The sequence below is a fragment of the Hippichthys cyanospilos genome, chromosome 15 (genome assembly GCF_059441005.1).
Source record: "Hippichthys cyanospilos isolate Australia breed blue-spotted pipefish chromosome 15, RoL_Hcya_1.0, whole genome shotgun sequence".
NCBI lineage: Eukaryota > Metazoa > Chordata > Actinopteri > Syngnathiformes > Syngnathidae > Hippichthys > Hippichthys cyanospilos.
Window position 1 is genome coordinate 9,047,975 of NC_142383.1, and position 26,354 is coordinate 9,074,328.

General features: G+C 38.6%; 1 protein-coding gene across 1 annotated transcript in view; it reads right to left on the minus strand.

Annotated features, from left to right (window-relative positions):
- Window positions 1–26,354, minus strand: part of grin3a (glutamate receptor, ionotropic, N-methyl-D-aspartate 3A) — a 37,698-nt gene that overhangs the window by 3,044 nt on the left and 8,300 nt on the right. Inside the window, exons 3-9 of the mRNA XM_088435900.1 lie at window positions 14,423–15,092; window positions 13,708–14,091; window positions 12,009–12,154; window positions 9,252–9,367; window positions 8,557–8,708; window positions 2,781–2,942; window positions 2,424–2,494 (exon numbers count right to left, since the gene is read on the minus strand). Of these exons, the coding sequence (XP_088292026.1) occupies window positions 2,424–2,494; window positions 2,781–2,942; window positions 8,557–8,708; window positions 9,252–9,367; window positions 12,009–12,154; window positions 13,708–14,091; window positions 14,423–15,092 (1,701 nt within the window). The remainder of the gene's footprint in view (window positions 1–2,423; window positions 2,495–2,780; window positions 2,943–8,556; window positions 8,709–9,251; window positions 9,368–12,008; window positions 12,155–13,707; window positions 14,092–14,422; window positions 15,093–26,354) is intronic.

The window sequence follows — 26,354 nt, forward strand, 5'->3', positions numbered from 1 at the left end:
GTGTTATAGGGATTTTTCCCATGTTTCTTTTTTTAATAGCCTAGATCACATATTGTACATGCACTTTGCCACCCTCCTGCACCTAATTATTCATTCACACGTTCCTGATGTGCACACACACCAATTTTGATTATGGTCTTGAAGTATTCACGTGTTCTTCGAGCTTGTTGTACAGCAGTGTCTTGTTCCATACAGTCACAATTATCTGGCTGGTAGTGGCATTACAACGCTACAGAGCTTTCACAATTCATATTTAGCACTGAGGATTTTTTGCTGTGGAAAAATTTGAGCCATCACGTTAGAAAAGGACTCAGGAAAAATATTTTAGTCATAAAAATACATATATTTTCATATGAAATCCTATTTTGGGTCATATTACCCCTTCTTTGATAATAATGGTGAAATCAGAAATGATTATTCTCAGCACATCAGTCTTCTAAATATTGTTACTTAAAGGTAATGCAGTGCAAAGTACTCAACAATATTTGATAGCATTTATAACCTAGAAGCTTAGCGTTGTAACTGAGAAAGCTTTCGTTTTCATTTGCTCTTGTTTCAGCAAAATACAGACCACGGCATTCCTGCAACACTCTGACAGGTTGACAGTTATAATTTCAATTGGAAGAGCACAGTGCAGAAGGGCCTGATTGAATGAACCGAACTCAACAGGCAGAGTATCTATCCTCATTACTCAGACATTCCTCTTGATATGGAGTGTCCTCTCTGTGTGTAGGGCTAAGCCAGGACAAATTTGAAACAGCAGCACAAAAGCCGTTTCGCTTTTCTTTTCTTTTTTAGAGGAAGAACAAAACACAGTTCTTGCTCAGCAAAAGCTCAATGGATACTTTAACCTCCTCTTCAAAGCATATAGCTACTAGTGTAGGACATGAATCATGCTTATCTGATAATCTCCAGTCATACTGACTCATGAGAAAAGTGACCTATTCTGAGTCAGATAGCTGCAGTGATGGGCTCATCATGGCTTTCCTTCCTACTACGGTACTTTAAAGAAACTGGTCATGCGCTAACTCTCGCCAAGGTGACAAAATTGTAGTCTAAATTACAGCACAAAAAAATGCAGGCAAAGAACGGTTTTAAACATATATATCGTAAATTCACGACTAAAAAATGCACCCGATTAAAAGCCGCAACACTTAAATACATTAAAAATTAATTTGTACAAAGATAGTCCACTTCAGATTAAAAGCTGCAGGTCTCCATATTACATGGGATATTTGCAAAGAAAGAGCTTTCGCAGATGGATTTTGAAAAATATTTATTTACCTTAAACACCATTAGACCCCCCCCCCCCCAAAAAAAAAAATGTTGTCAAAAGGCACATTCGCTTATTGCTACAGTACATTTTTTGCCCTTGGCCCTCTGCTTATGAAATCATCCATCCATCCATCCATTGTAAGCACTTATCCTCACCAAGGTCCTGGGCATGCTAAAGTCTATTCCAACTCTTTATGGCTCGTATGTGGGGTACACCCTGAAGTGGTTGCTACCCAATGTATACTCTCTAAAGATGCTAATTTTTGCTCTAAATTACGGAACACACCTATGCGTGCTTCTGTGTTGTCTCTCTCTTCCCTGCTCGTCACCCTGCCTCATGTGATTGTTGCAAATAGCAGGTAAATATTCAGTACAACAGCAGACTTGTACAGTTTCATTGGTCCTATTTGACATGTTCAGTAATTTCATTGGTTAGATGTCAGAAGACTAGATGAATGTATTGACTGCTTGGAGCACTACAGTAAAAATTTCCTGAATAAAAAGCACTACATTCAAAGCTCCAGGGTTTAAAACATTGGAAAAAAACAGCGGCTTAAAGTCTAGAATTTACGGTATTTTTTAGACATATCCATGTACCATAAAAAGAGGGGTATGGCATGGTTCAGTACCTCTAGCAGTGTCACACCTTGCTTAAGTCATATTTTTCTGGCTATTATACAGCATATTAAAACTTTACAATCCACTGCACACAACATATGTACATTTCCCCAAATTGACCTGTTAATGGAGACTGTGCCTTATAGTTCGGTGCAACATACTATAAGATGCTCATAAAGAAATCTGCAAATTCACCGTGGGGCTGAAAACAGACCCGGTGTGTGTTTGCACATTGCGGAGGTACTGTAAAACTGTAACGCAACTGACCAAGAAACACTTCGGAACAATATTTCTTGACCTCAACATGACATATTATTAACTCAATTTTCATTGCGGGTAATTAGCTTCCAGCAGACTGATCAGTCTATTCACTTTCCCATTAAAATAGTTTCGTCAACATATTTTGAATGTTAATTGGTGTCATCTATTCTCAGCCTAATATCTCAAGCCATCCATTTTTGGAGGATTTAGGGAAGTGATTTACTGCTTAGCGTACAAGCATTTTCACATCAAATATTTCTGTACGGTACCTCTTCTCAGGCTTGGCGACAGTCTGCAGTTTGTCATCGGCGAAAACAGAGTTGAGGGCTCGGTGTAATCTCTGGAGAGCAAGCAACATACAACCAATCACTTATAGAGGCCTCGCAAACTTGGGGGGAAAATATTCTTATTATCTTTTTAACCCAGCGGGTCTTGAAAATTATCCCAATAGCAATTTATTTTAGCTCAGAATATTCACCATTTTTTCGTGTTTCAGATGTGTAATTTTCTGAGATTCGGAAATTGCTCCTGAATGTTTCATCAGAATGTAATATACAGTAAATATCATAGTTCCATTCCATATTAAGAGTGGATTGTATGGACTGCAAAGTGTGTGAGTTGAGTACCTGGCTGGTGTGCAGCCAATATCTGAAGCGTGGCTCCTTGACCCTCGGGATCACCAGCTTGTACACGATGTGTTCCGCAATGGTAGTCAACAGAGATAAGGCCACGCCCACACAAAGCATCACAAAGAGCCCAGAGAAATGTTTTATACCCATCTGTAAGGTCTGGATGAAGAAACAGAGAATCAGCAAAGTTTGTTGGAAGAAGACTATTTACCTCTTGAAAGTGTTCATTCAAAATGAAAATGTAATTCTGTCAAAGACGTAAACACTGGCATTGTCCCAAAAATCAACCGTGCAAGCTTGTGTGCCATTCACATTCGGATCACTTGCACAAGGACTGTTTCTGCTTTTTTACTCACCTCTACACAAAAACCTCAATCCTGTCCTTTCAAAGTGAAGTCTATGGGTTGAACAATGAGGCAGAACATTGCTTCAATGTCCAAGCACTTTGAAAGAATATATTGTGAGTAAAGGAGATCCCACAAAAATGCTTTCTTAACTGCTGAGACTTTTAAAGGTCAAGTTTATAGCCTACCGTGAATTTAACTTACTTAATGTGAGCCATCTGCAACTGTTTTATTGCACTGAGACTTGGGGAAAGTCCAATGCCCCTCTGGTTTTCAAAAGACAAAACATTACAACCACGGTAATAGTTGTGCAAGACCTCTGCTTATCGTGCAAAACCCTGTTGGTAGCTTTCTGGAACACAGACTGTGCTTACATGCAGTCAATTAACCTTTTTGAAATCTGAATTTTGGCAAAATTCAGATTTTTGAATGTCATGTATATGCGAGCAATAACCTGTGTGAGCTAATATAGTTTTCAAAACCCAAATAAAACTCATGAGGTATCTGATTTCTAACCTGAATATGTGGCTGTGTTAATACACTTGGGCTACGTCCTTCCTTATAATCCTTATAATAATTATAAGGAGGTCTTAGTATTGTAAATAGATTACCAGTGATAGGGAACCGTGACATGCTAAGAACAAAACTGAGAAACTAAGAATTAAGAAAAAAATAAGACTAAAATTAATTACCATAAGAAGAATCTCAATGTATTTATTTACGTATTTATTCATTTAGCAACTTGCGACGCATGTGAAGGAAAATGGAAGAATGGATTCATTTGTACTCATAGACACATTTCTTAATGTAGCAAATATTCATTATTTTGTTTAAAAATATAATACAGTGCATTAAATGGAATGCCATTTTAATACCATGGTAGTGGGACACAATTATATTTTTGCTCACAGTTACCACACTATGAGAATCTACTATCAGGTCATGTCTGAATGACAGTAATAAAATGTGTTTACTTGACAGTAGAAAACAGAAAGTTATATGTATGTCCTCATCACAATATAGGTAACATAATTAACATAACTGTCTTGTGACCACATGTAAAAGAAGCTATTGGCGGATGTATCAAAAACATGAATTTTGGCCCAGTGAATGCATGTGAACATACTCACATCTGCCAAAGGCCACTGATTAAACCAAGTGTGTAAAAAAAAATGACAAGAAACCACCGTCATCCTTCCTGATTAAGGACAGTTTAATTAACATGTTCACTGGTTTTAGCTTTAGTAGGGTATCCCCATCGTCTGGCCATAGTAAAACCAGGTCAGACATCAGGCGATGTCGCGTCTTATGTAGAAGGTCCTCCTCATCAATGTCACTTGCCTGCATTGAGGACAGAGCAACTAGAAATGTTCATGGACCAGAGCAGCCTAGTTGAAACTTATGGCGTCCCACAGGGCATGATACTAGGCACCCACGCGGATTCCCCTGCACATCGGGATGACCATGTCATGTAGGGTGTCATGTAACATAACACTTTGAGCTGTTTTAGGCTAAGAGTGGCATGAAGGTGAAGGACATCCCTGTGGTTAATGTTGCTGTGTTGCCGCTGGCCTGGCCAGGAACACGGACAATGTCATGCTGCAAATGACTTTTTTCCCCTTGCAGCTCTTATTTTTTTGGGTGAGTGAGGCCAACCACATCAGTTTAAATATAAATGTGCTGCAGCAGAAGCTCTGTGGAGTTTCAGTCGACGGAAAACGAATATTGTGTGACAGAAAATACTCCACAGACCTTTATTTGTTTTGCACAGAATGCCCATAAACTGTGGTTCACCTAATATCATGGTGTCAGGTTAAAATATAATTTAAAATTACTTTAGCACTGCTCTTTACAAATGCCACGGTCTACATTGTATCGTGTTTTCCAATTGTTTAGCAATCACCATCACATAGAAATTCTGTTTTAGATCATAGTCTATTCATTGTTAGTGGATATATCTATTTCTTTGTCTGTATATATCTAGTGTTAGCCAAAACTGTTACAGTCATTTTAAGTTATTGTTCTCAAGCGTGAATGTGTCACCCCTCCTTAAGAGGTGTATCATGAGTGTGCAAGTAGCAATCAACAAATGTGATCTTGCACTTTTCTTAATGGAGCTCTTGCTCCAGATACTGCCGATGCACATCCTCGTATGAATCTTTTTTACTGCCCCGTAAGGTGCAGCTCTCAATGCGGCTGCGGTGGCCGCATTATCAAGTGATGTGGGATGTAAATACATGATGGATTAAATTGGCAATCTGCCGGACAGTGACTCACTAAGATGCCTGTAATGGCATTCCAGGTGGAGCCAATTACTTCCGAAGCTGGGGAAAATTGTCTGAATGCTGACACCATGTTGGGTACCGCATCTTTTTTAAACTAGGATACTCTTTTACCAATGGGCTGTGCTTATAATAAAGCGGAACAGCTTTTCATCTGAAATGATTTTCAAGCAAACCCAGCCGGGTTTAACGCAGCGTCCACACTCAAAAAGAAAGCATTGCAAGGAGAATGACGATCGGGATGTGCTGTTTCTTCCAGTTAAAACTGAAGATGTGCTATTGACTCATTTATTAGTGAATGAATTGTCTTCAATTGTGACCAATCTCTGAAGATGCATTGAGCTTGGCCTCATTCTGAAAGGCGATCCATCAATTTTGTTGTCAATAATTTTTAGATAGAAAGGCTTGATTCTGATAATTTGGCAGCCATTTGTTAGAATCATTGCATTGGAAATGCTGAGCATGTCTAAAATGTTGCTGCATGGTCAATATTTAACTGCATGTCACATGAATCTCTTTGCTTATGCTGCCTTATGTTGAATTTGACAGCAACTGGCAATGTCAAGGTAATAACAAGGGTTTATTTGCAGTGAAACATGAGTAATGTTTAGTTAAATCATCAATTTTTTATTTATTTTTTTGCCAGTGTATACAACTGTAGCTATTTCTCAGCCCAAAGCATGCAACGCCAGCCAGATCGTCCATGATCTGTTTGCTGGGCCCAGGCAGATATGGAGAGAAAAATTGAATGACATGGAGCTACAGTAAATGCCTGCAGACATCAAAGTACAGAAATGAACCTGGAGCAACACAAATGTATGCAACAGCTGAAACCATCTCTGACAAAGCTTCTGTGGGAAATAACTTACTTCTTTTCTCGGGACTCACAAAACACATACAAGACATGCTTGCTCTTTATTTTAGCTTTGGGTATTAACGCAACGTATTGAAGTTTGAACTGATGCTAAACTTGGACTAAACTGAGATTATTCTGGACTTTTTAACATAAAAAAGGTTTTGAATGTGACCTCTGTAAAACATGTTGTTCTACTTAAAATTAAACTTTGGGCAGGCCAATTTGACACACTTACGCAATTTCAGTTGTTTTCAGGCATTCTGGATGTTTACAATTTTAATTAAAGGACAAGACTTAAAAACTTACTTACTTTATCCTATTACCTACAATGACCCAGTATGTGATATACTGTATTTGCAGCTATTGCCCCGTATAGGTATTTCACATTCAACAGAAATTTTTTATTTCTTTCTTTCAAATTTTTAATTAATTTTTTTCCAAAGAACTGTATAGATTCTCATAGATTGCTGTGTTTTAATACACCTTGTGACAAAACAAACCGTTGAAAGCAAATATGTTCAGAAATGTGATACGAGCCCCAAATATACATTTTAAAGGCTTAATAAGGTTGAACAACCCAATCGAAGCGAGGAGACACTTTACGAGATCCCAAATCACAGCTGGCAGTTTAAACGACTGACTTCTTATGGACAACAGTACAAGATGGACCTCCGAGGGTTGTTTGACTGCTAAGGACAGACCAAAGTAATGGACGTACAGCTTGGTAAGCAGCTGGAGGGTTAGGGGCAGTCTTTGAATTTACGAGTTATTGTACACATGGTAATAGGCATTTTTTCTACAACTAAATGACCTTGTCTGGAGAGCAAGACAAACAGTGTGAAGCACTTGTTACCAAGTGAATAGTCAACAATGAATTGTGATTTCTGGAACACAAAGGGAATAGGATGCTTAACTGCCTTCTACTGTACCATGTGCCCTTTTATTCTTAGTTCATATCAATAATGCAGCCCATTTGGAGGCAGAAGACAGAGGTGAAGTTCACAATCGCCGCATCTGCCCGAGTTGGCCAATTGAAGCAGACAAGCTGGTGGTCATGTTACGACGAATCAAGTTTGCACTAGCAGCATTCTGAAACCATGCAGATGTTTGAAATGGAAAAGAATGTTACAGCGAAAGTGGAAGTGTAGTTCTGATTGGTGCATACTAAAAATCTATGAACAATTTAGTAGAATAAATGGAATAGAACAGAAATCAGTTTCACGTAACACGCAAACGCCACACAGGGGAGCCAAAGTTGAGAGTCAAACCTCTGAACTCTGCTGCACTATCAGTCATTACTTTGTGCTGCTGAAAAAATTGCTTTATTAACAGAAATTTGAAATTGGCAGCACCTTGTTCCTGAGGGGAGAGTGAGGTGTTTATTTGTGTAAAAGGAAGCCATTATTGGGGATGGTATATGGCTGTAATCAGGAATCTTCAAGTAGCATTGACTTTTACACTTGTCCCGACATTTTTTTTTATACTTGGCCGTTAAGCCCCGAATGTTATGTCCCCACATAAGGTGAAACGGTCGATGGATGTTAACATCTTTTCTTGGTGCCACTCGAACAAGCTTGACGGAGAAGACGAGTTTTATTTTACTGTGGCCAAATATAAAACATTCAGCACATTTACTACAAGCTAGAACAAAACAAGGTGCTGACATGAGCTCATTTCCTGGATCAGTTTATAGAAAGATTTTTTTTTTCTTTATCCTGACTAACTACCACATCTTCTTTCACCCTTTGGAGTAAGTTCAACAGATAAATTGATAGATATACTTTACTCTAGCCATGAGGCAAATTAAAGAATTGGACAATTAGAAGGGATTAAATATAAAAACCAGCAGTTAATGATCTTGATAGCTATACTGCAAACACCTCCTAATTAAACATTAAAGATGCATTAGGAAGATAAGCAGGAGTTGATTATTTCACGGTGAGTTGGTCGTTTTCTGACGGAGGAAATGATTTCTTCACATTAATAACCACATGAAAATAGTGCTTATCAAACAGAGCTCAGAAGAAACTTAAAATTAAGAAAACCAATTTGGGATTCTGCTTATCATTTCGGCAGGTCACGTATTACTGTTGAGGTATAGGACACAGACAAACGCAAAAGGACTCTCATTGATGTGCTGTGCGGGTTTGAATCAACAGCACGCCCTGGTGAATATCAAGAACACAAACCAAAATAAATAAACATGACACAGAGATCAACGCGACATCAACAAGCTTTAATTGAAAAGCTGCCAACAGCAGCAGCTGAGGTGAAGGTGCCTATATTCTTACCTCAGTCACGGCAAAGCTCCGTTTCCCGCACGGCACCACCTTGTACCATTTGTCATGCAGCATGTCCATGAAGCCGTCCGACTTGTACTGACTAACAAGCTCAGAAAAGTTGGAGGTGAGCGGAGAGTTCTGAGGGAGACCGATCCCATATCCTGAGACACACACACACAAAAATAAGATTAGTGTGTTTTTGTCCCAACATTTCTATTGATCTCAGCGTTTATATAAGCCATCTAACCACAACTTCTATACAGCTTCCCCTTAAGATAGCAAGTGAGCATACACCATCTAACCTGAAATCCACAGAGTCCCGTTTGTTTTGTATTATTCCTTGGTAAATGTGACGTCAATAAAAACAAAGTATGAAAGTACTAAACTTAACCTCTCCTGAATGTGAACTTCAGTAACATAGAGACTGCATAAAGTAATTAAAATCAGCGATGGTATGGAGGACTATTGAGGCCTGTAATGGACGTTAACCATCATGGGAACGTTTTCGCTGCAGGTGAATGATGCTTTTTAAATGGGCCTGAGATTAACAGGATTCTACGTGGACTATAAGCTTTTGAAAGCAAGAAGATTAACACTGTTACTGGCTCTTAAACACTCATGCGGTGACACCTCTGAAAAATTGATGGGCTGAAACAGATAATTGGGAGAAAGTAAAAAGTTTCGTCCTTTTCTTCTTCCCTCACCTTCGATAGCAAACGGTTTGCCAACAGTCAATGTTTTGCAGTCTGCATCAATTGAGACCTCATAGTCCAGCAGAGCTTTGTCCATGATAAACGCATCCAGTTTCTGGGGATCGGCCCTTCAAACAAACGACAACAACATTTATGAACACTCATGAATGAAGACAGCCTTGATGCAATTTTAGAATGGTTTCAAAATTTTAGTTTTGTGTATTCATAATTGACCTACTGTAAACTTGTACAAGTGTTATATATATCTTCATGAATTCATGCAGCTGAAAATAACATTTTGTTAGAATTGCTCATTTTTAGCCAACTATTCCACTATTTTAAAAATGTAATGTACTGTCTATTTCTTATTTAAATAGTTTTGAAAGTGTACATTTATCTTTAAATTAAAATATGTGGGTTGAGACTTGCCACAAAGTCTTCAAACAATTCCAAATATAATTCTGAAGTTAATCACATTTTTAAATAGACAGAGACATCAAGAACTTGTACCTACTGTACCAATATACATATATTAAAGCTAGAGAACAACTTCCATTAAAATCCCATTGAGTCAAATTATGGAATCCAAATTCATATGTATTAACTGACTTTTTGTCGCTGTTCTAGATTCCAGAGCAGGAGTCGGCAACTCCGGGTGAGTGTAGCTATCCTGCATCTACTCGATATCTCCCTTCGATAACACACCTGATTCAAATGATCAGAATCGTTATCGAGCTTCTGCAGAGCTTGCTGATGAACTGATTATTTGATTCATGTGTCACGTATGAGAAAGAAATCAAAAACATGCAGGTATGCGGCTCTCTAGGAACGGGGTTGCCTACCTCTACAGTCTGGATTCGGAATTAAATTACAAGAAAGCCTTGATGTCAAAGAGAATTCATTTTGCAGAGCAGGGGTGCTCAAGTTCAATCCTAGCAAATCCCTATCCAGTGTATTTTTGATGATGGTTTTCAACGTCTTCTGTTACTTGTATATAATTTCAGTTTACTTCTACGAATCTTTCAGTAAAGATTTAATGAGTTAGAAATGCATAATATTGTTATGTTCTGATTCTAATATGTAATTCCAATTTTATTTTTTTTGAGGTGGATTTTTTGATAAGCCTGTCGTGGTATTCCACTTCTCCTGCACATGATATAATTCTTCCTATTTGCATTTATATTTTGAAGTAAACAATGTATTCAAATGATCGTGTGTGATTAAAATGTAATACACAAAGTTAAAAAAAGGTCAGAAAAATGAAGTGGTGGATAGCAAGTAAGTCACATAGTAAAATGGTTTTGGGACTAAAACACTGCCCTGGGGCTTGAGTTCAGTGCTCTTTCGGTTTTCCAGCAAAGTGAATGTTGTAGGCTCTAATTTGCATTAGGTCGGTAATGTCTTGTGTGATTGTACGGTAGGTGCCCTGCATGTGATTGGCACACAGTATAACCATTCACTCATTATAGAGAATAAATGGACAGTCACTCATTATAGAGAATATATGGGGAATGTCCTTATAACTTTATAACCATATACGATTTTGTTTACAAATTGACAAAATCCTTTTTAGGCTGTCAGCTCCAAAAAAAAAAAAAAAAAAAAAATTATATATATATATATATATATATATATATATATATATATATATATATATATATATATATATATATATATATATATATATATATATAGTTAACGTGATCTTTTCAACTCACCACAAAAAAAAAAAAAAAAAAGCCAGCCCATTACCGTAGATTTGAATTGCACTGACATTTCTGCAGCATTGCTTCATTGGATACTATGTGAGAGGGAGGACTTCTATTCATGGTACATCTCTAAGGTTGATTGCTATAACATCTTTGCATCTTGATGCTTGCAGCCAGGTTAATAAGAAAAACCCGTGCTTGAAATTGCTTTGTTTTGGATTCGTCATCAGCGAGTTGAGCCATGAAAATCTCAATCCTGATGGAGGTGATAGCATCAGCACTGCCATTCTAATATGTCTTCCACAGTGATGTGGCTGTTGTGTGAGCGTTGATGATGCTCCGGTTATAGCACGGCAAATTAGCTATAGTTAGTATTTGTAGCTTCACTTATGAAGATGAAACAGAGTGAAACACATTTTCATATTTCCGCTGCTCCTATCAGTTGAGAATTGACTATCCAGTGTCATTCACCTGGCAAGCACAGAGCAAAATTGCAATATTATCATTATTATTATTATATCATTACGTGACTGATAAGAAGCCATTTAGTTTGGGGCGTGAATCCTTAAGTTGCACATTTCCGGCTCCTGAGCTGTAATTTCCTAAGGTTGACATTTTCCTTGAACCTTCTAATCAGCATTTTCGAGGCTCAGCTGAAAAAATAATAAAAAAAAACTTGTTTCATCTTTTAAATTGTGTTCTAGCCATCCTCTGTTTGTATCCAAGCTGCCATTTCTCACTTTATTTTTGCTTTGCTCAGTAGGGACGCCGGTGGAATGTCGAAGCAGCTTAGGATGACAGCAATGGTTGTGGTCGGGGGGTGCCGAAGAAGAAGAAGATAGGGGCTGAATGTGAAGTGAAGGCAGACTCACAGTAGAAAATGACAGCAGCATTGTTTTTTCCCCTTCTTTTCATTCCCATTCACTTGACATTTATGTGATATTTCCAGAGACAATAAACCATCTCCTTGGAAAGATACTGGATCATGACTGTGCAAATATTATTCTTGTAGACATGACTAACATGCACGAGTGGTATTATTACAAAAAAATGAAATTACTTGAGATTGTGTATGCCGTCTGGTGTTGCTGGGACGTTGTATCGTCGCATGTATTCGTGCATCTCAGGAAAACTCTTTTTGACGTAGTCCTCGGCACTGCTTTCTCTCACCGTGGCGAATCGGAATCCCTGAGAGGGATGGTGCAACTGCAAGAAAGATAGAGGAGACATTTAAGCTTTAATATCAACCCCCCACCTATTTCAGTCTGCTATTGATTTTCTACAGTTACGCAACACTTTCTACGTTATTAGACTACCTGCATTTGGGATTAAAAAGTCATAAATAAATGGTTCACGCAATACCAAACATGTTAAATAAATATATTTTCTTAAAAACCAGTGAGTCACTGTTGAATTACTTTTACCGTATTCCCCTAAATAATGGCCTTCACTTTAAGAGATACTTTTATAAATACTTATACTAATTGTTTCTTCATTAGAACACAATTTTTTTTCATCAAAAGCAAAGTTGTGATGGCAATTACCAGAAGCGGCTCTGACCCCGATTTATATGAATATTCAATGAACTTCAGTATTATACATGCACAACTGACTGTGTGTGAAACAGCAAAGCATTTAAACTTAGTGACCAAAATACAGTCTCCAAGTATTGACTATAATATTAAAATACAACAGCTTAAATTTATTATACCACCTGTATGTGAAGTCACCAAAATGATTTTTTTCAAAATTACTCATATATTTGACATAGATGATGATAGATGAAAATGAGCAAAATGACAACAGTAAAATTGTAGTCTAAGGCAATACCAGAACCATATAAACACGGTTTATTTTAAACTCAGTCCATTTTATGTTTGATAAATCTGTATAGGATGCCAGTGGCCTTGTATCAACACCAAACACAGGTATTTAACACCTTTTTTTTCTAACCAATATCAGCACAAGTACTCAACTCGAGTACTTGGACAAGGACTGGTATCACCAATCATTTTGATTTACAAATTTTACCCTCCAAAAAAACAAAGATAATTTTAAAAGCTCCATGTATTTCCATGTAGATTTTTTGTTGTTGTTGTCAAAATGTCATGATATTAATGGCCATTTTCTATACTTTGTGTTTGTAAAACTGCTCTATTCCACAGAGGGGTGAATGCTGACTGTCTGGTGAAAATTTTTTAGAGCATTTGTGACCTTGAACTAATTCTAACAAGATAAAAACCTTCAGCAAAACCTGCCAACGATACTAGTATCGGATGCATCATGAGTACCGTTACCTTACCTTGACATAAGGCCTGATATTGGCCCAACACTTATATTTGGTATCAATACTTGCCCATCCCTAACCAGAATATTAGAACAGAACAAAACATTGAGCAAAACATATAGAACAAAAGCCAGAGGAGAAAATCGAAATGCTAAATTGGAAATGAAGATACTAAAATATGTTTGCCACATTGATCCAATCAGCCATCATTTGACTTTTCTCCCTGCTTATTATGTTTCGAGTTACAGGGAGCTTGAATCCATTAAAGCTGTCTTTAGCCAAAAGGTAAAGTACTAGCTGGACCGGTCTCGCAAGTCAATCACAGGGCACATAGGGAGACAAGCACTCTCAATCACACTGTCACTGAGTAGGAAATGAAGCCATACAGGCCGCATGCAATTCAAGTGAGTGTGCCACTACACCATCAGGGACAAGTCAGTCAACCCGTCTGTCAGTTTAATGTGTCTAATACCTTTGGGTCATGGATCCCTGACAGCTGCTCATAGGTCTTTTCACCAACCATGACCGCTGCCAGATTCGCAGTGTAGGTGGACAGGCAGAAGAGGCAGAAAATGGCCCAAAGGTTCATCAGCAGACGGCCCGTCCAGCACTTTGGAGGCTTGATGGCAACGGTTCTCCCAAAAAGTATGGCATAGCACACGTTGAGAGCCGAGGAGAAGGAAAAAACGCGATCTCGGTTACGTCCCCGTGGCGTCATGCCGAACGGGCTGTGCCACTCGTACAAAGTGAGGAAAATGGCGGTGACGTGGAGGGAGACGAAGATGCCAAGCCACATTGACCAGTGAAGAGGCCACATGAAGGCCCCGATGGGTGCTGCTGTGTCACGGGTCCGAACCTAAAAACACATCCAGAAGGAACACCCATTTACCATAAAATAAATCAAAACATGCTTTTCTGTAAAAAAAGTTTTTGATGAGAACGAGAGTGTAATCAGAACAGCTTTTGTCATCTACTGAGGTCAAGAAAAGCAATTGCAGTGAATGCTGACCAGTCAAACCTCATGTGGACAATTGTAAAGTGTGCAGTAAAAAGTCTGTGCCCTAAAGAGGGTGACCAGCAGCTTAATGATCACAGTGGGTTGAGGTGAGGTCAATGACAGAGAGGGAACTAAGCAAAACAGCAGTGTGAAATAGACAGAAGTGAGCAATCAAAAGTAGAAAACTGACCAGAATTCCCAGGCTGGTGGAGAAAAAGGGCGAGGTGAAGTCAATGACTTGGCTTCTTGCTGAATTAATGCTAAAAGACGTCACGGCGAGGTGAGCAGCACCACTAAGCAGGTCACCCACTAATCCCGTCCAGCGACCATTCTTAAAGCCTCCGTATTTGCCATCCCCGACAATGTAGAGGTCAAAGGTGAATCCCATATCCTCTGCCAGCTTCTCCAGCAAGTCAATGCAGTAACCGTAGCAGCATTTCTTAGAGTCAGTGGGGACCGATCCATTAGGTCCTGCAAGATTTTGGAAAAAACTCTGTAAAACCGTTGAGTCATTGGTGAGTGGGTCGAGGCACAACTGGCCAGCAGGGCACAACCCGTCTCCGTCCACGTCCCGGGTGAATACGAATGGGTGCTCCACCAGTGTCACCACCCGCAAATGCAACCTCGTGGGTCTGCGCCAGTCGCCTCCCCCTCCAGAACCTTGGCGGCTCGTCCAGGCCCCCTGGTCCATCAGAACTTTCCCTCTGCGCCAACGTCCCAGTCTCGTCCAGGTTGGCTGGCCCAGAGGGTCCAGCTGGAGGGACCAGATGTAGTGATGGGCCTCTGAGATGACATTTAGGTTCTGACGTTCTCTGGATATAAAGCCGCTCTGGCCCTCAAAGGATGTGTTGGAAAGAAATCTAAAGGGGACCAAACAGAAACATCAATAAATCACAGGACGAGACACTTGGGTGAGGGTCAGAACAGAAGATAGTAAATCAAACAACACGAGTCTGTAAATAAGTTTTTTTCCCCTAATATAAGCCACAGTCTCAATGCAATTTTGATTGCATTTTCTATGTATTTATTTGTAGAAATATAGAGGACCATAGTTTAAGAATTGTCATCTTTAATAGAAAAAACAAAAACAAATCAAAGATGATGAGCTGAAAGTCAGCATCCATACATATAGCAGACCTGCTTATAAGGCGTATTGTTGAAGTTTGAGAAACTTAATTCATTGCCATTGTAAGCGACACACACCAACACAACAGTAACATGCCTGATTGAAAGCCTATTAGAAGTTATTGGGCATTATCAATTTCCTCTTCAACCTCTGCATGAAATCCATTCATGATTCATGCTGATGACCACTAGCTGCAAATATTTTATTGTGACCCCAGGAATCACAGTTGGTATGGAGTTTGTTTTCTTAATAGCCAGTGGCGATTGCCCCCTTGTGGCAGGGTCCAAAGCCTGAGAAAAAACGTAACGGCTTATAGTTTGAGATTTACAGTATATAGAAAAAAAAATGCGTTATTTGAGTAAATACAAGTAAAAAATACTGTCATGTCTTCATTGCTATTATTATGTTCGTCAAATATTTATTTTTTTCATGTATTTTCTTGTTTTGATATAAAAGAAGTCTGGTGCCTGTCTCAGCTGATGTTCAGCATGAATGTGGGTACACCATGGAATAATTGCCAAAGAAAGAACCATACTATAAATAATCACAATCCCATATTGAACAAATACACATGTTCAAGAAACAGCTGTCATTATTATGGAGTGTCAAAAGTCTTATCTAAGAACATAAAAATCTACAAGAACAGAAATATCGTGAATAGTCCACCGAGAAGCAACAGGCGCTAACTACTTCACCACTTTTCCTGTATAGTGAAACAACGATCCCCGATGTGAGTCCATTGACTGGTAAATTGTCCTGGATGCACCCATGGGTGAGACAGCACCAGCATCCATGTGCCAGTGAACAGCAGTATAGCAAATAGATGGAGAACTGTCAACAGCATCAACAACAGACACAAGCCAATTTCACACTGACTTCCCAATAAATTGGTGTTTCAGACGCGTAACAGTGGAGCCAAGAATTATTTGGCTGTCTATTTCAGACAGAACCCACCGAAGCGAAACATTGCCATGGCCGAAGTATGCAAGACTCAGCTTGCGTTGAGATAATTACGCGGCGTCGTCATTTGTTCTCAACACAAGAGACCCTAGGAAAGACGTCATGGATGATAGTCTCCACTTGCTACTTATCCACCGGCTGCATTCCACTTCTCTTAAGCCTCTGACACTAGCTGGGAAGACAGCAAATTTACTGTTTAACTTAAACCCCCGTATCTCACATTGGTAGCTTGCACACAGGACGGCGTGTGGATAAGGAGGTAGGAAAATGCAAGCTTGGATGTCCGGTGTGCAAGGGGCTTTTTATTGGTGTTTACCTTACACATGCCACTTTCACCCTTGCCGGCATCTGTCACTTCACTGCAGCAGTGTAAAAATCAATCCACTCTTGAAGACGACATGAAGAGGTCACAAGGTAATAACGAAACGATGACTTGAGCCATGGCGTGTTTGTTAGAGTTAAAACGTCAGATTAGCCTTTCAATTTCAGTTTCGACCGTTTATGTTGTTACGATAATGAAAACTAAACCTCACTTGGTGGATTATTTTTGTCACATGTTAAAGCCAAAATCATGGTATGGCTATTAATTTTCACAAAATTTGAATGATAGACATTATTTTTAATTCTAGATTCATTCATATGAAGTTTTTTTGCTTTTATGTAGTTGTTTATGGACACATGTATATGATGTATATGTTTTTGGACCACACACTATCAGTCACGAGGAAAGAATTTTAATTAAAGGTTCAATAAAGCCAAAAACCATAGCATTGTTTTTTAAGGCAATTAAAAGATTTCAAATATGCATTAGAGTCCCAAAAATATGGTAATAAAGAGCTGTGTTAGCCAATTTATCCGTTAAAATTCTTATTTGTTTAGGATTCACGTGCTGTTTTTGTTGTAATTTCTATGGAGTCTATGACCAGGGGCAAGTTGCCATCAACCCAGTCCAACAGTCAATGGGGCACATTATGGTGTCAGCCTTGCAACAAGTGGCTGGAAGGAAATGAACCATAAATTATTCATGTTTGTGTGATTAATATCATTGCAGACAAATTGGAATAAATAAGACACATCATGCTGTAAAGGAGAGTACTGTAGTTTTTCTGGCATGGTTTCAAGCGTTTGTTGTGCTTTTTTTTTTTTTAATATATAAGAAAAATCCGGTGCCCTGCTACAGAGAAGAGGTGTGCTGTCTTGGTGGCCTCAGTGTGTATATGTGTGTGTGTGTGTGTGTGTGTGTGTGTGTGTGTGTGTGAAAGTGAGTAGTACAACAGAGGACAGAGCATGGCCCTATGATCACGCCATGCCTCTCAGTGAGCCATGCTACTGGCTGTCGGAGAGTGTCAGGAACCAGAGCAGACACGCACACTAACACACACGCGCATGTTTTTCCTCACATCAGGGGACATAACAACGAAGTCCATTCCCTGTAACCCTAATCCCCAAAATTTGACCATTCAAATGTCACTCACTCAAAGATGAGAATTTAACATACAAGGCGTGCACAGGCACAATAAAACAGTTTTGTCCACACTTATAGAGATGGAGGTGAAAACAAACGCAGTAATTTTCAGTTGGGTTTAAATAGCTTTGATGACATCCATTAAAAAGATTTGATGCCATCCATGATCTTTCAGTTAAGACGCATAATGTCAGAAATTTAGTGTTAGGATGTTGTCAAAGTTCCGCAGTTCCGAAATAGTGTCTACATGCAGATTATGACAATAGGAAGGAGCTGAGCTGGTAAACTTTATTTGTGACGTGCAGTCACGACTAGGAGATGGCCTCTCACGGTTGTCTCTTTCATCTTGCGACGCTTGTCCTGATGTCGCTGTCTCACACAACTACGACACGCAACGTGACACACAACAACAAATTTGGCTCCAACTATCAAGAGTCTCACTGACAAGTGTGATGAATGTCCGTGCTGATATGAGGGAACTTTTGCTTTGTGGAAACCTGATGGGCCACTCGTTTTCATGTGTCAACTGTGAATACTCAGGAGTGGGCGTTGGTTGGGATGGGGCACGCAGAGCCTTTGACTTCAGTCACAAGAATCAAAGGCTGCCAAATTAATCATTACAGATGACACAATCCCTCTAATGCTTCTTATTCAGAGAGCGTGTAGCTTGTCCAGTACGCATTGTGTGATCTTGCGACTAATTACTGGTGCTTCAATTATGATTGACATAGAGCAACATCCATATACTGAAGTTTTCGATCAAAAGATGCATATTAGCCTAACTTTATTTAATTTTTAGTGGCAGAACCCTTACTGGCAAAAGTGTATGCTTCTGTTGGGTCATGGTCTAGTGTAAGGTCTAGTCTATGATTTATTTATTTATTTATTTTTTGTCCGCTTGATTAAGTCCTTTGTTGTGTTGACAGTGTCTTTTGGTTCCCAAAAAGTGAATGTCAGTTTCAAAGCAATAACCAGTTTGCAAGCAGATAAAGGAATCAAAACTGAGTCCACGACATGTAAATTAAGGCCTGGACACACAACTCAAGCCCGCTTACCATTTAAACCCAGAATCCAGATCCATTTGAATCAGAGTATTTTTTTCCCTAAAAGTCTGAGTCCCATAAAATGTAATTGATTTGATCATAATTTTAAATGGGGTTTACTTTATAAACACCACATATTGTCTAAGCGTTTTACCACATTGTCATATTCACTTTTTTGGAAACATATTTGTAATGTATCAACACCGACCAACACGCTAACATAACCACATCAACCTATGGAAAGGTTTCCATTTTTGATTTAAAATCATCTACTTTTACCTTCAGCACCCACACATTGGCAGCAGCTAATGTGTTTTTTTCACTTTTAGTAATCTTTTCAAATGAGAAAATTGTGATATGGCATTCATTTCCAACTGCCAATTTACTAGTCATTCCGAGTCCCCAGGGATTCATTCCAGTAATGTGGATGCTGTTTTTCAAGATGTAAAGGTACGTTAGCCCACAAATAAGATGTTAACAATTTTGTGGAAATATACTGTATGACATTGACTTTACCTGAGTAAAATTATACGTTAGGATTAAGATTGCTGTTCACGGTTATTCACATTGTAGTAGCCATAATCAAACCAAACATTTGGTGGTGTTCCATGTCATAAACCCGATTTATTTTGTGTGTAAATTCCCTTCTCATGGAATTTTAGTGCAAATCTATTCTTGTGCTTCATTTCACTCATTTGCATGGAAGCTAGTTTTATCACTGGGGATGCTTCGCCCTTTAAACACAACTCAACTCAGAAGTTCACAAGTAATAATAAAGTGTAACTTTCTTTTCAGGGTCGCCGCCATTAGTGGCTCCTACACGCCACATAAAAATGACGTTTTTATTATTTCCTGTGCAATTCATAAATGGAAGACTGATGGCATTTGAAGCGGAGCAGCGAAGCTGGTATTTTAAGCTTGCGAGTGACAGCGGGGTGAATCAAATCTGTTTCTCACCATCACGACCTCATCGGGTGCCATGTCAGCTCTGTGTTCTTGATGCCAGAAGATACGTAAGGAAGGAAGTGCTGCTGCTTTTATGGTGGCTTTAAAACAATCTCACACCCCCAAAGCAAACAGGAAAGTGTTTTACTTACATAGGCTTGTTCAATGCAACCCACGGAGGGAACATTTATTATGTAGGATTTTCTATCTTTGTTACTCAGCTAGCTGACATATTAAGAGTACTAAACACCCCTGTGAAGAGATTCTTGTAAAAGCGACGTGTCTCCGTTAGGTAGAAACAACAAAAATAGATAAACTGCTGACATGCACCTATTAACAATACTTAATCTATTTATCCATATGATTGCTGCTGTAGTTGCTGTATCTGTCTCTTCAGAGGGCATGACTGTATATATTGCATATATTGCAGTATTCTTCTGATATTTTGATATCTATCTGATACTTTGATGCAAAAGAATAACTGTCAAATAAGTTAAAGCACCAAAGGCTGAGATAACTCACCCAGCATAAATGATAAGGATCAATACCTCAGTAATATGCAAAGGCGCCTAATAAATATTTCAATTTTTCATCCATCCATCTATTATCCTGACTGCTTATCCTTACAAGGATCAAGGCGTGTTTGAGCCTATTCCAGCTGTCTTCGGGGAATAGGTGGGATGCATCATATACTGGTTGCCAGCCAACCGCAGGGCACAAAAAGACAAACTCTTCACAGGGTTAGGGTTAGGGTTGGTTAGGGTTAGGGTAGATAACCCTAACTCTCAAACACACCTAAGGAAACCTTAGAGTGTCCAGTATACCTACCATGCATGCTTTTGGAACGTGTGAGGAAACCAGAGTATCTACAGAAAACCCAGGTAGGCACGGGGAGGACTTGCAAAGTCCACAGAGGAAGGCCAAAGCCGGAAATGAACCCACGATATCTTCCCTGCAGCAAAGGCGCTACCACACTCCTACAGTGGCCCCATTCAATTTTGCATTCCAGTGTTTTTTGCAAAATGTAGAAAGCATTCCAGACTATTATTGAAAATTTGATAAGATATTTTCTTCTTTATATGTTTTCCACATAACTGTAGAAGCATTTTTTTTTTTTTTTTGGTTGTGATTTAAAATCCGTGACATCATTTCCAAAAAGTACAAGCACGTTCAGGAAAACAGAAATCTCTGTCAGGAAAAGTGACTACGGGTAGTCAGTTGTTTACAATTGCTAAGGTGTAAAAAAAAACACACACATACAGGATGATCTACAAACAAGTTATTAAGAGCCAGTGCACATGGCTGGCTAAAAATCATTGACATTTTGCTTGGAAAAAGTCAATCTTAAATGGCAGGGACTATAGGGTGATGTGCACATTCAAGCTATCAATGGCAAATGACAAGCGCAGCATTTTTGCAGTTTGTTCAAACCTGTAGATAAATCATTGAGCTTGTTAAGTTTAAAAAGGTCGGGGTAACCTTTAATTATCCTCCTGTAAAGTTGAGCATACACTAAAAATCAAGCACATTGGCAGTATGATTTTGAGTTGCTGACTTTCTTTAAAATGGGCCAATTTCATGTGTACTTTTATGTTGAGTGTCATGTAATGTAAGGCAGAAACGGGAGCAACGAGTGCCTCCTAGCCAATCGTATGATGTGTGATGAATTTCAAAGTGGGAATTATCTCTGACATTTGAAGAGAAGTGCTTTTCAAGTAGATTCACCAACTCTTCATTTAGATGATCACGGGTTATGTGAGCAGCAACGTTGCAGTGCAACAAAAGCCCTTAAATTGTAAATTTAACTGTAATTACACAACCTATTCAATTCATGAGCCCAAAATAAAAGGAGTGCATGGCTCATGGTTTTTATGTGTTTATGTACCAATAATTTTCAGTTTAATTTGAGGTTGTTGCAGCTGACAGTTTTGAAATACCAAAATGCACAAAGAAGTAACAATTTAAAAAAAAAAAAAAATGTAAAAGTCACAATTGATCATCTAATGATATTTTGACTTACAATAAATACTATGTCATTCATGAATTTTAATGTTTTTGGATTTGTTTGTGGTTTTGACAATATTACATTTATTATAAATGAGCCCTGCCTCTCATCTCTTAAACATGCTGTGTAAATGTAAATCAAATTTATGAATAATGCACGTAACACAGCTTCTTCCTGCAACCTTAAACATAAATCAATCACATTCATAAATGTTTAATTCAGCACAGTTAAAGTCCTCTTTAACCTAACTAAAGAATCAATGGGTAAAGCGCTCGATATATTTTGCAGCTATGCGTATTATTGAAGCATTTTGTTTTACTGTCAAATGTCCTGCTCCTAACGGCCCAATTTCCAGAGTTCCACATATTGTTCAATTAATATTGTCAAGTGCTAATATATATATATATATATATATATATATATATATATATATATATATATATATATATATATATATATATATATATATATATATATATATATATATATATATATATACACACACACACACACACACACACACCGAGTGGGATGAAACTTGAGATAAAAAAATGTGCATTTTAGGACTTGAGGCGCTAAAATGAGAGCCTTTGCCTTTGCTGCTGGTAGAATACGCAGTGTCCCTTTCGAGCTATTTTCCTCATCATAATGCTAAGTGATGTGCCTTGAAAGATTCTTCCCACAGGAGCAAGTGAATTAACGTCCAACGATGCAGCACTTGGTGCTCAGCCATCAAATCAGAGAGGTAAATAGATGGTAGTATAAAGTGGCATTTCTTTGAGGACTTTGTAGTACTTGCTGCTCAAAGCCCATCATGGAAAACCAAAAGCCTGTAGTGTAAATAATAAGTGAAAAAAAGCAAAAATAAATAAAAAAACAGAATAAGTTGGTGATTTTATCGATGATGACATACTGTGAGATATACGACTGAGGTTATGTAATAAACTTTGCGGCAGCAGCAACATATAGAAATATCCTGAAAACTTACTCTACCCAGTTGTCAATGCAAGTGCAAGACAAATTATATAGAGTATCTGATTTTTGGAGAATCAACAAATCACGAAATGTATATTTCTCTCTAGCTTCCTCTTATATAGCAAAGCTTTTTAACTGATTGATCAGAGCTCCTATCAAGTGTGTTAGTTTTATCTTTTAGCTTGTATCAACACTTCTTACTTTTAATCTTGTATTATTTATGGTGGCTGAGGCTTTCCGGCTTTCTTTTTCTACATTACTCTTTTTGTAACAGGGGAAAATATTCCAGGCCCTCAGTGAATTGTTTTTTTAGGGACATGACACTAATAAATGGGCCACAGAAAGTGACCAGACATCATCAGTCACAGCCAAATTGGTGGACCATGAATCTCCATTGTGTTTTCATTCACTCGAGGTCGGCCTGTGGCTGGCCATTTGCATATTGCTGCTTATTGGGACTCGAGTGCCAGCCGTTGTTTTTGGACGTGCAAATGAATCATCTTTGGGTCAACACAACCCTCCCACTCCTGCCCCAAAATCATTTGGTACCACCCCCTAGGTAGTAGGTGGAAGACACCCTGAACAGTTGCCAGCCAATTGCAGCTCGCACTGGGACGAACAACCATTCATGCACATAATCACATCCAAGAGCAATATGGAGATTCCAATACATTACTTTGCATGTTTTTTGGGGGGAATATGGGAGGAAACCGGAGGACCCTGAGAAGACCTTCGTGGCCTCGTGGAGAACTGCGCCGCCCAGTTGAGAATTAATTCAATTGGATTGATGCTAGATTAACATGTCACAATAATTAGAATTGAAGTCAATACGAAGCAAGTATCCGAACTGCAGCAAAAGGGTGACGGTACATTGTGAAACTTGTGTAAAAGTTTGCTGATCATTTCAAAGATTTGCCATAGAAAGGCTGAGTTAAGGCCCGTTTGTCATTGCTTGCAGCTTCAAAATTTTACTTATATTTCTGCTCCTCCTTCTGCTCCTGAAAGTGACTTTTTCGTATCTAGCTTGAAAGTAGTCAAAGTCTCTTTGCTGCTCATCTGTCACACACTATTCTTTTCAACATGAATGTAGTTTTCTTTGGGTCACCTCACCCGCTCTCTGAAACACCTGATACCTTGACGTCATGATGCAGAAAGAAAAGTCCCCCATTGCAAGTGTGAGAGACTGAATACACAATCCATCCATCCATTCTCTCAGCCGATTAACCTTTCGGAGAAAACAAGCATAACGGAAGTATTTTAAGGTGTCTTAAAACGTGTGAAATGTTAAGCACAATTTACAGGCAGAACCCCTGCAAATCTCTGTTTGTACATTGACATGTTCCAAATCATGGCTCAACTGTGAGAAATTTTGCTTCGGAACAATGTTTTAGTCCAACAGTAGAAAAAGTACAGGCTCGGCACTAAAGCCCAAGGAAAGCAGAAAAATGGTTTCACTCCTGTTGTCAAATTGTTTCAGTTCTAGGCAGCATAACAGCTAAATGCTGCTTCACTATGCTTGCTTGTATTCCTAACTATGTTCGTATTCCCTTTGCATTTCTTAAATGTATTCAGGACCAGAAATTTACAGAGCAAGGTTGCCCTAGTAGTATTAATGGTATTAGTATAAAATCCTTTCATGTTCCACTTAAACATGCGCTTTGGGGAAGGTGGTGAGTATGACAACATTAACTCTACAGGTGGCATGCCGGACTTGTCTTTTCTTTGCCTACTGGTATGTAAATCAAAGAGGGACTAATTAATCATTCATAAGATGCTACAACCAGAGTAATGTTAATACAAGCCTAATTCCCCAATCTTTCTTTCTTGAGATGATGGCTCTGCTGATTCAGTGGTTTTAAGGTGAATCTCAGCAGGAAAAGGCACACTGTAATTGTAATGCAGCAGCTTGTTCCCTTCACCTTCTCATCAAAGTGATATGAAGTTGAGTGGTGCAGATTACCGCCCAAAGCTTTGACATTTTTATGCATTTAATGTATTTTTAAAGCGTGTTCTAATGTGGAGTATCCATGGGCACACATGAGTCTTTGCAGATTTCTAAGTTAAAAAATGCATGCCGATAAATATGTGATATATTCAGAGCAGCTCAGTGCAACAATGTTGCATCTCTACTGCCATTTTAATTGAAATGGTATTAATGCAATGCCTTTCACTGAGCAAAGATGCATCATGAACTTGCTTGAATTGAAGTTTCATTGTATTTGTTTGTACCTGCCATGAACACAGACACCGTGACAGCTTAGTCTAATGTATTGGACTTTTTATTGGCTCCACTGAACAGCTCTTGCCCCAGAATGTAATGGTTCCCTTTCGCCCTCATCTAGGTCTTCTTCCAGCAAAAGCAAGCAGTAAAAAAGGTGTAAACAACCCAGGGCAGCTACAGTGCACCCCTGCCAGGCACTCAATAGCAACATTTCCAATTTGATCAAGTCTAGTTAGTGGAAATGAAATAGCCGCTGTAATTGAATGAGGACTTTAACTAGTTGTAATTATGTTCTGCTTTTATAATTAACCAGACAAAACTGCTTTGAATTTGTTGTTCAACAACTTACCAATATGTTTTTGCATGTTTAAGCTTTAATTTGACAATTCTGGGTTTCCAAACTTACTGAAGCTTGAAGCATCAAAGGTGTAGTTACTCTATCCATTGCTATGGTTACTAGAAACGATGTAATAACAGCTGAAAAGCAGGCTACACGATGCTGCACTATTGTCCATTTGCTACACAAAACTATCAATGCCGGGCAACGTTGTTAAAGTCGAAGAGATTTTGACATACAGCGGATGACAGAGGCCCTAAAACTTCACCAACAGAGAGTGCTTTTGTGACATCACTGCACTGCAAATACCCAGAGATCAACGGTTCGTAACCTCGGTTTATCAAACCCTAAGGGTTCGGTGACTCTGTCTGATGGGTTTGTTGTGATTATATGCACTGTGTTAGTTTTGTTCTTTGAACAAGGTGATGTTCATACAATGGTTCACTAGTTTGTGCACCACTAAATATACCGTGTCTTTGTCTTGAATTTGGGAAAAAAAAAAAAAAAAGCTGTCAAATTTTAATGTGCATGATACAAACTGCAGAGGAAAGATTCTGAATTGTTTTTATTATTACCGAATTATATTTCTCAACAAAAACATTTAAAAAATGACGAACTAACTGCAATGGAACAGTAGATTTGATCCGTCTTCTCATTCCGTCATAATCATCACCACCATGTCACCTCACTCAATTAATTCTTCCAAATTTCCAAAACATTTTTAAAATGGCATATGCTATACTTGAGAGGATGGAATTGTAAACATAATCTAAATAGGCCACAGGTATACATACATTTACCCAGGAACAACTGGCTGAGTGCTATGCACCAGTTACTCTAATGTGGTAAATGTCTGTAAATGTACTCATTGCTCATTGCAAGTATAATTCACAATTTATTTCAAGAAGCAAGTGGCTTGGTCAAGATGCCAGGAAAGTTAAATATACCCAATTAATTATGTCTACAAACAAAGGGCACGAAATTGATACACAATTAATTGCATGGTTGGAATTTATTTGGTGAACCATGCAATAGTGATGGGTAA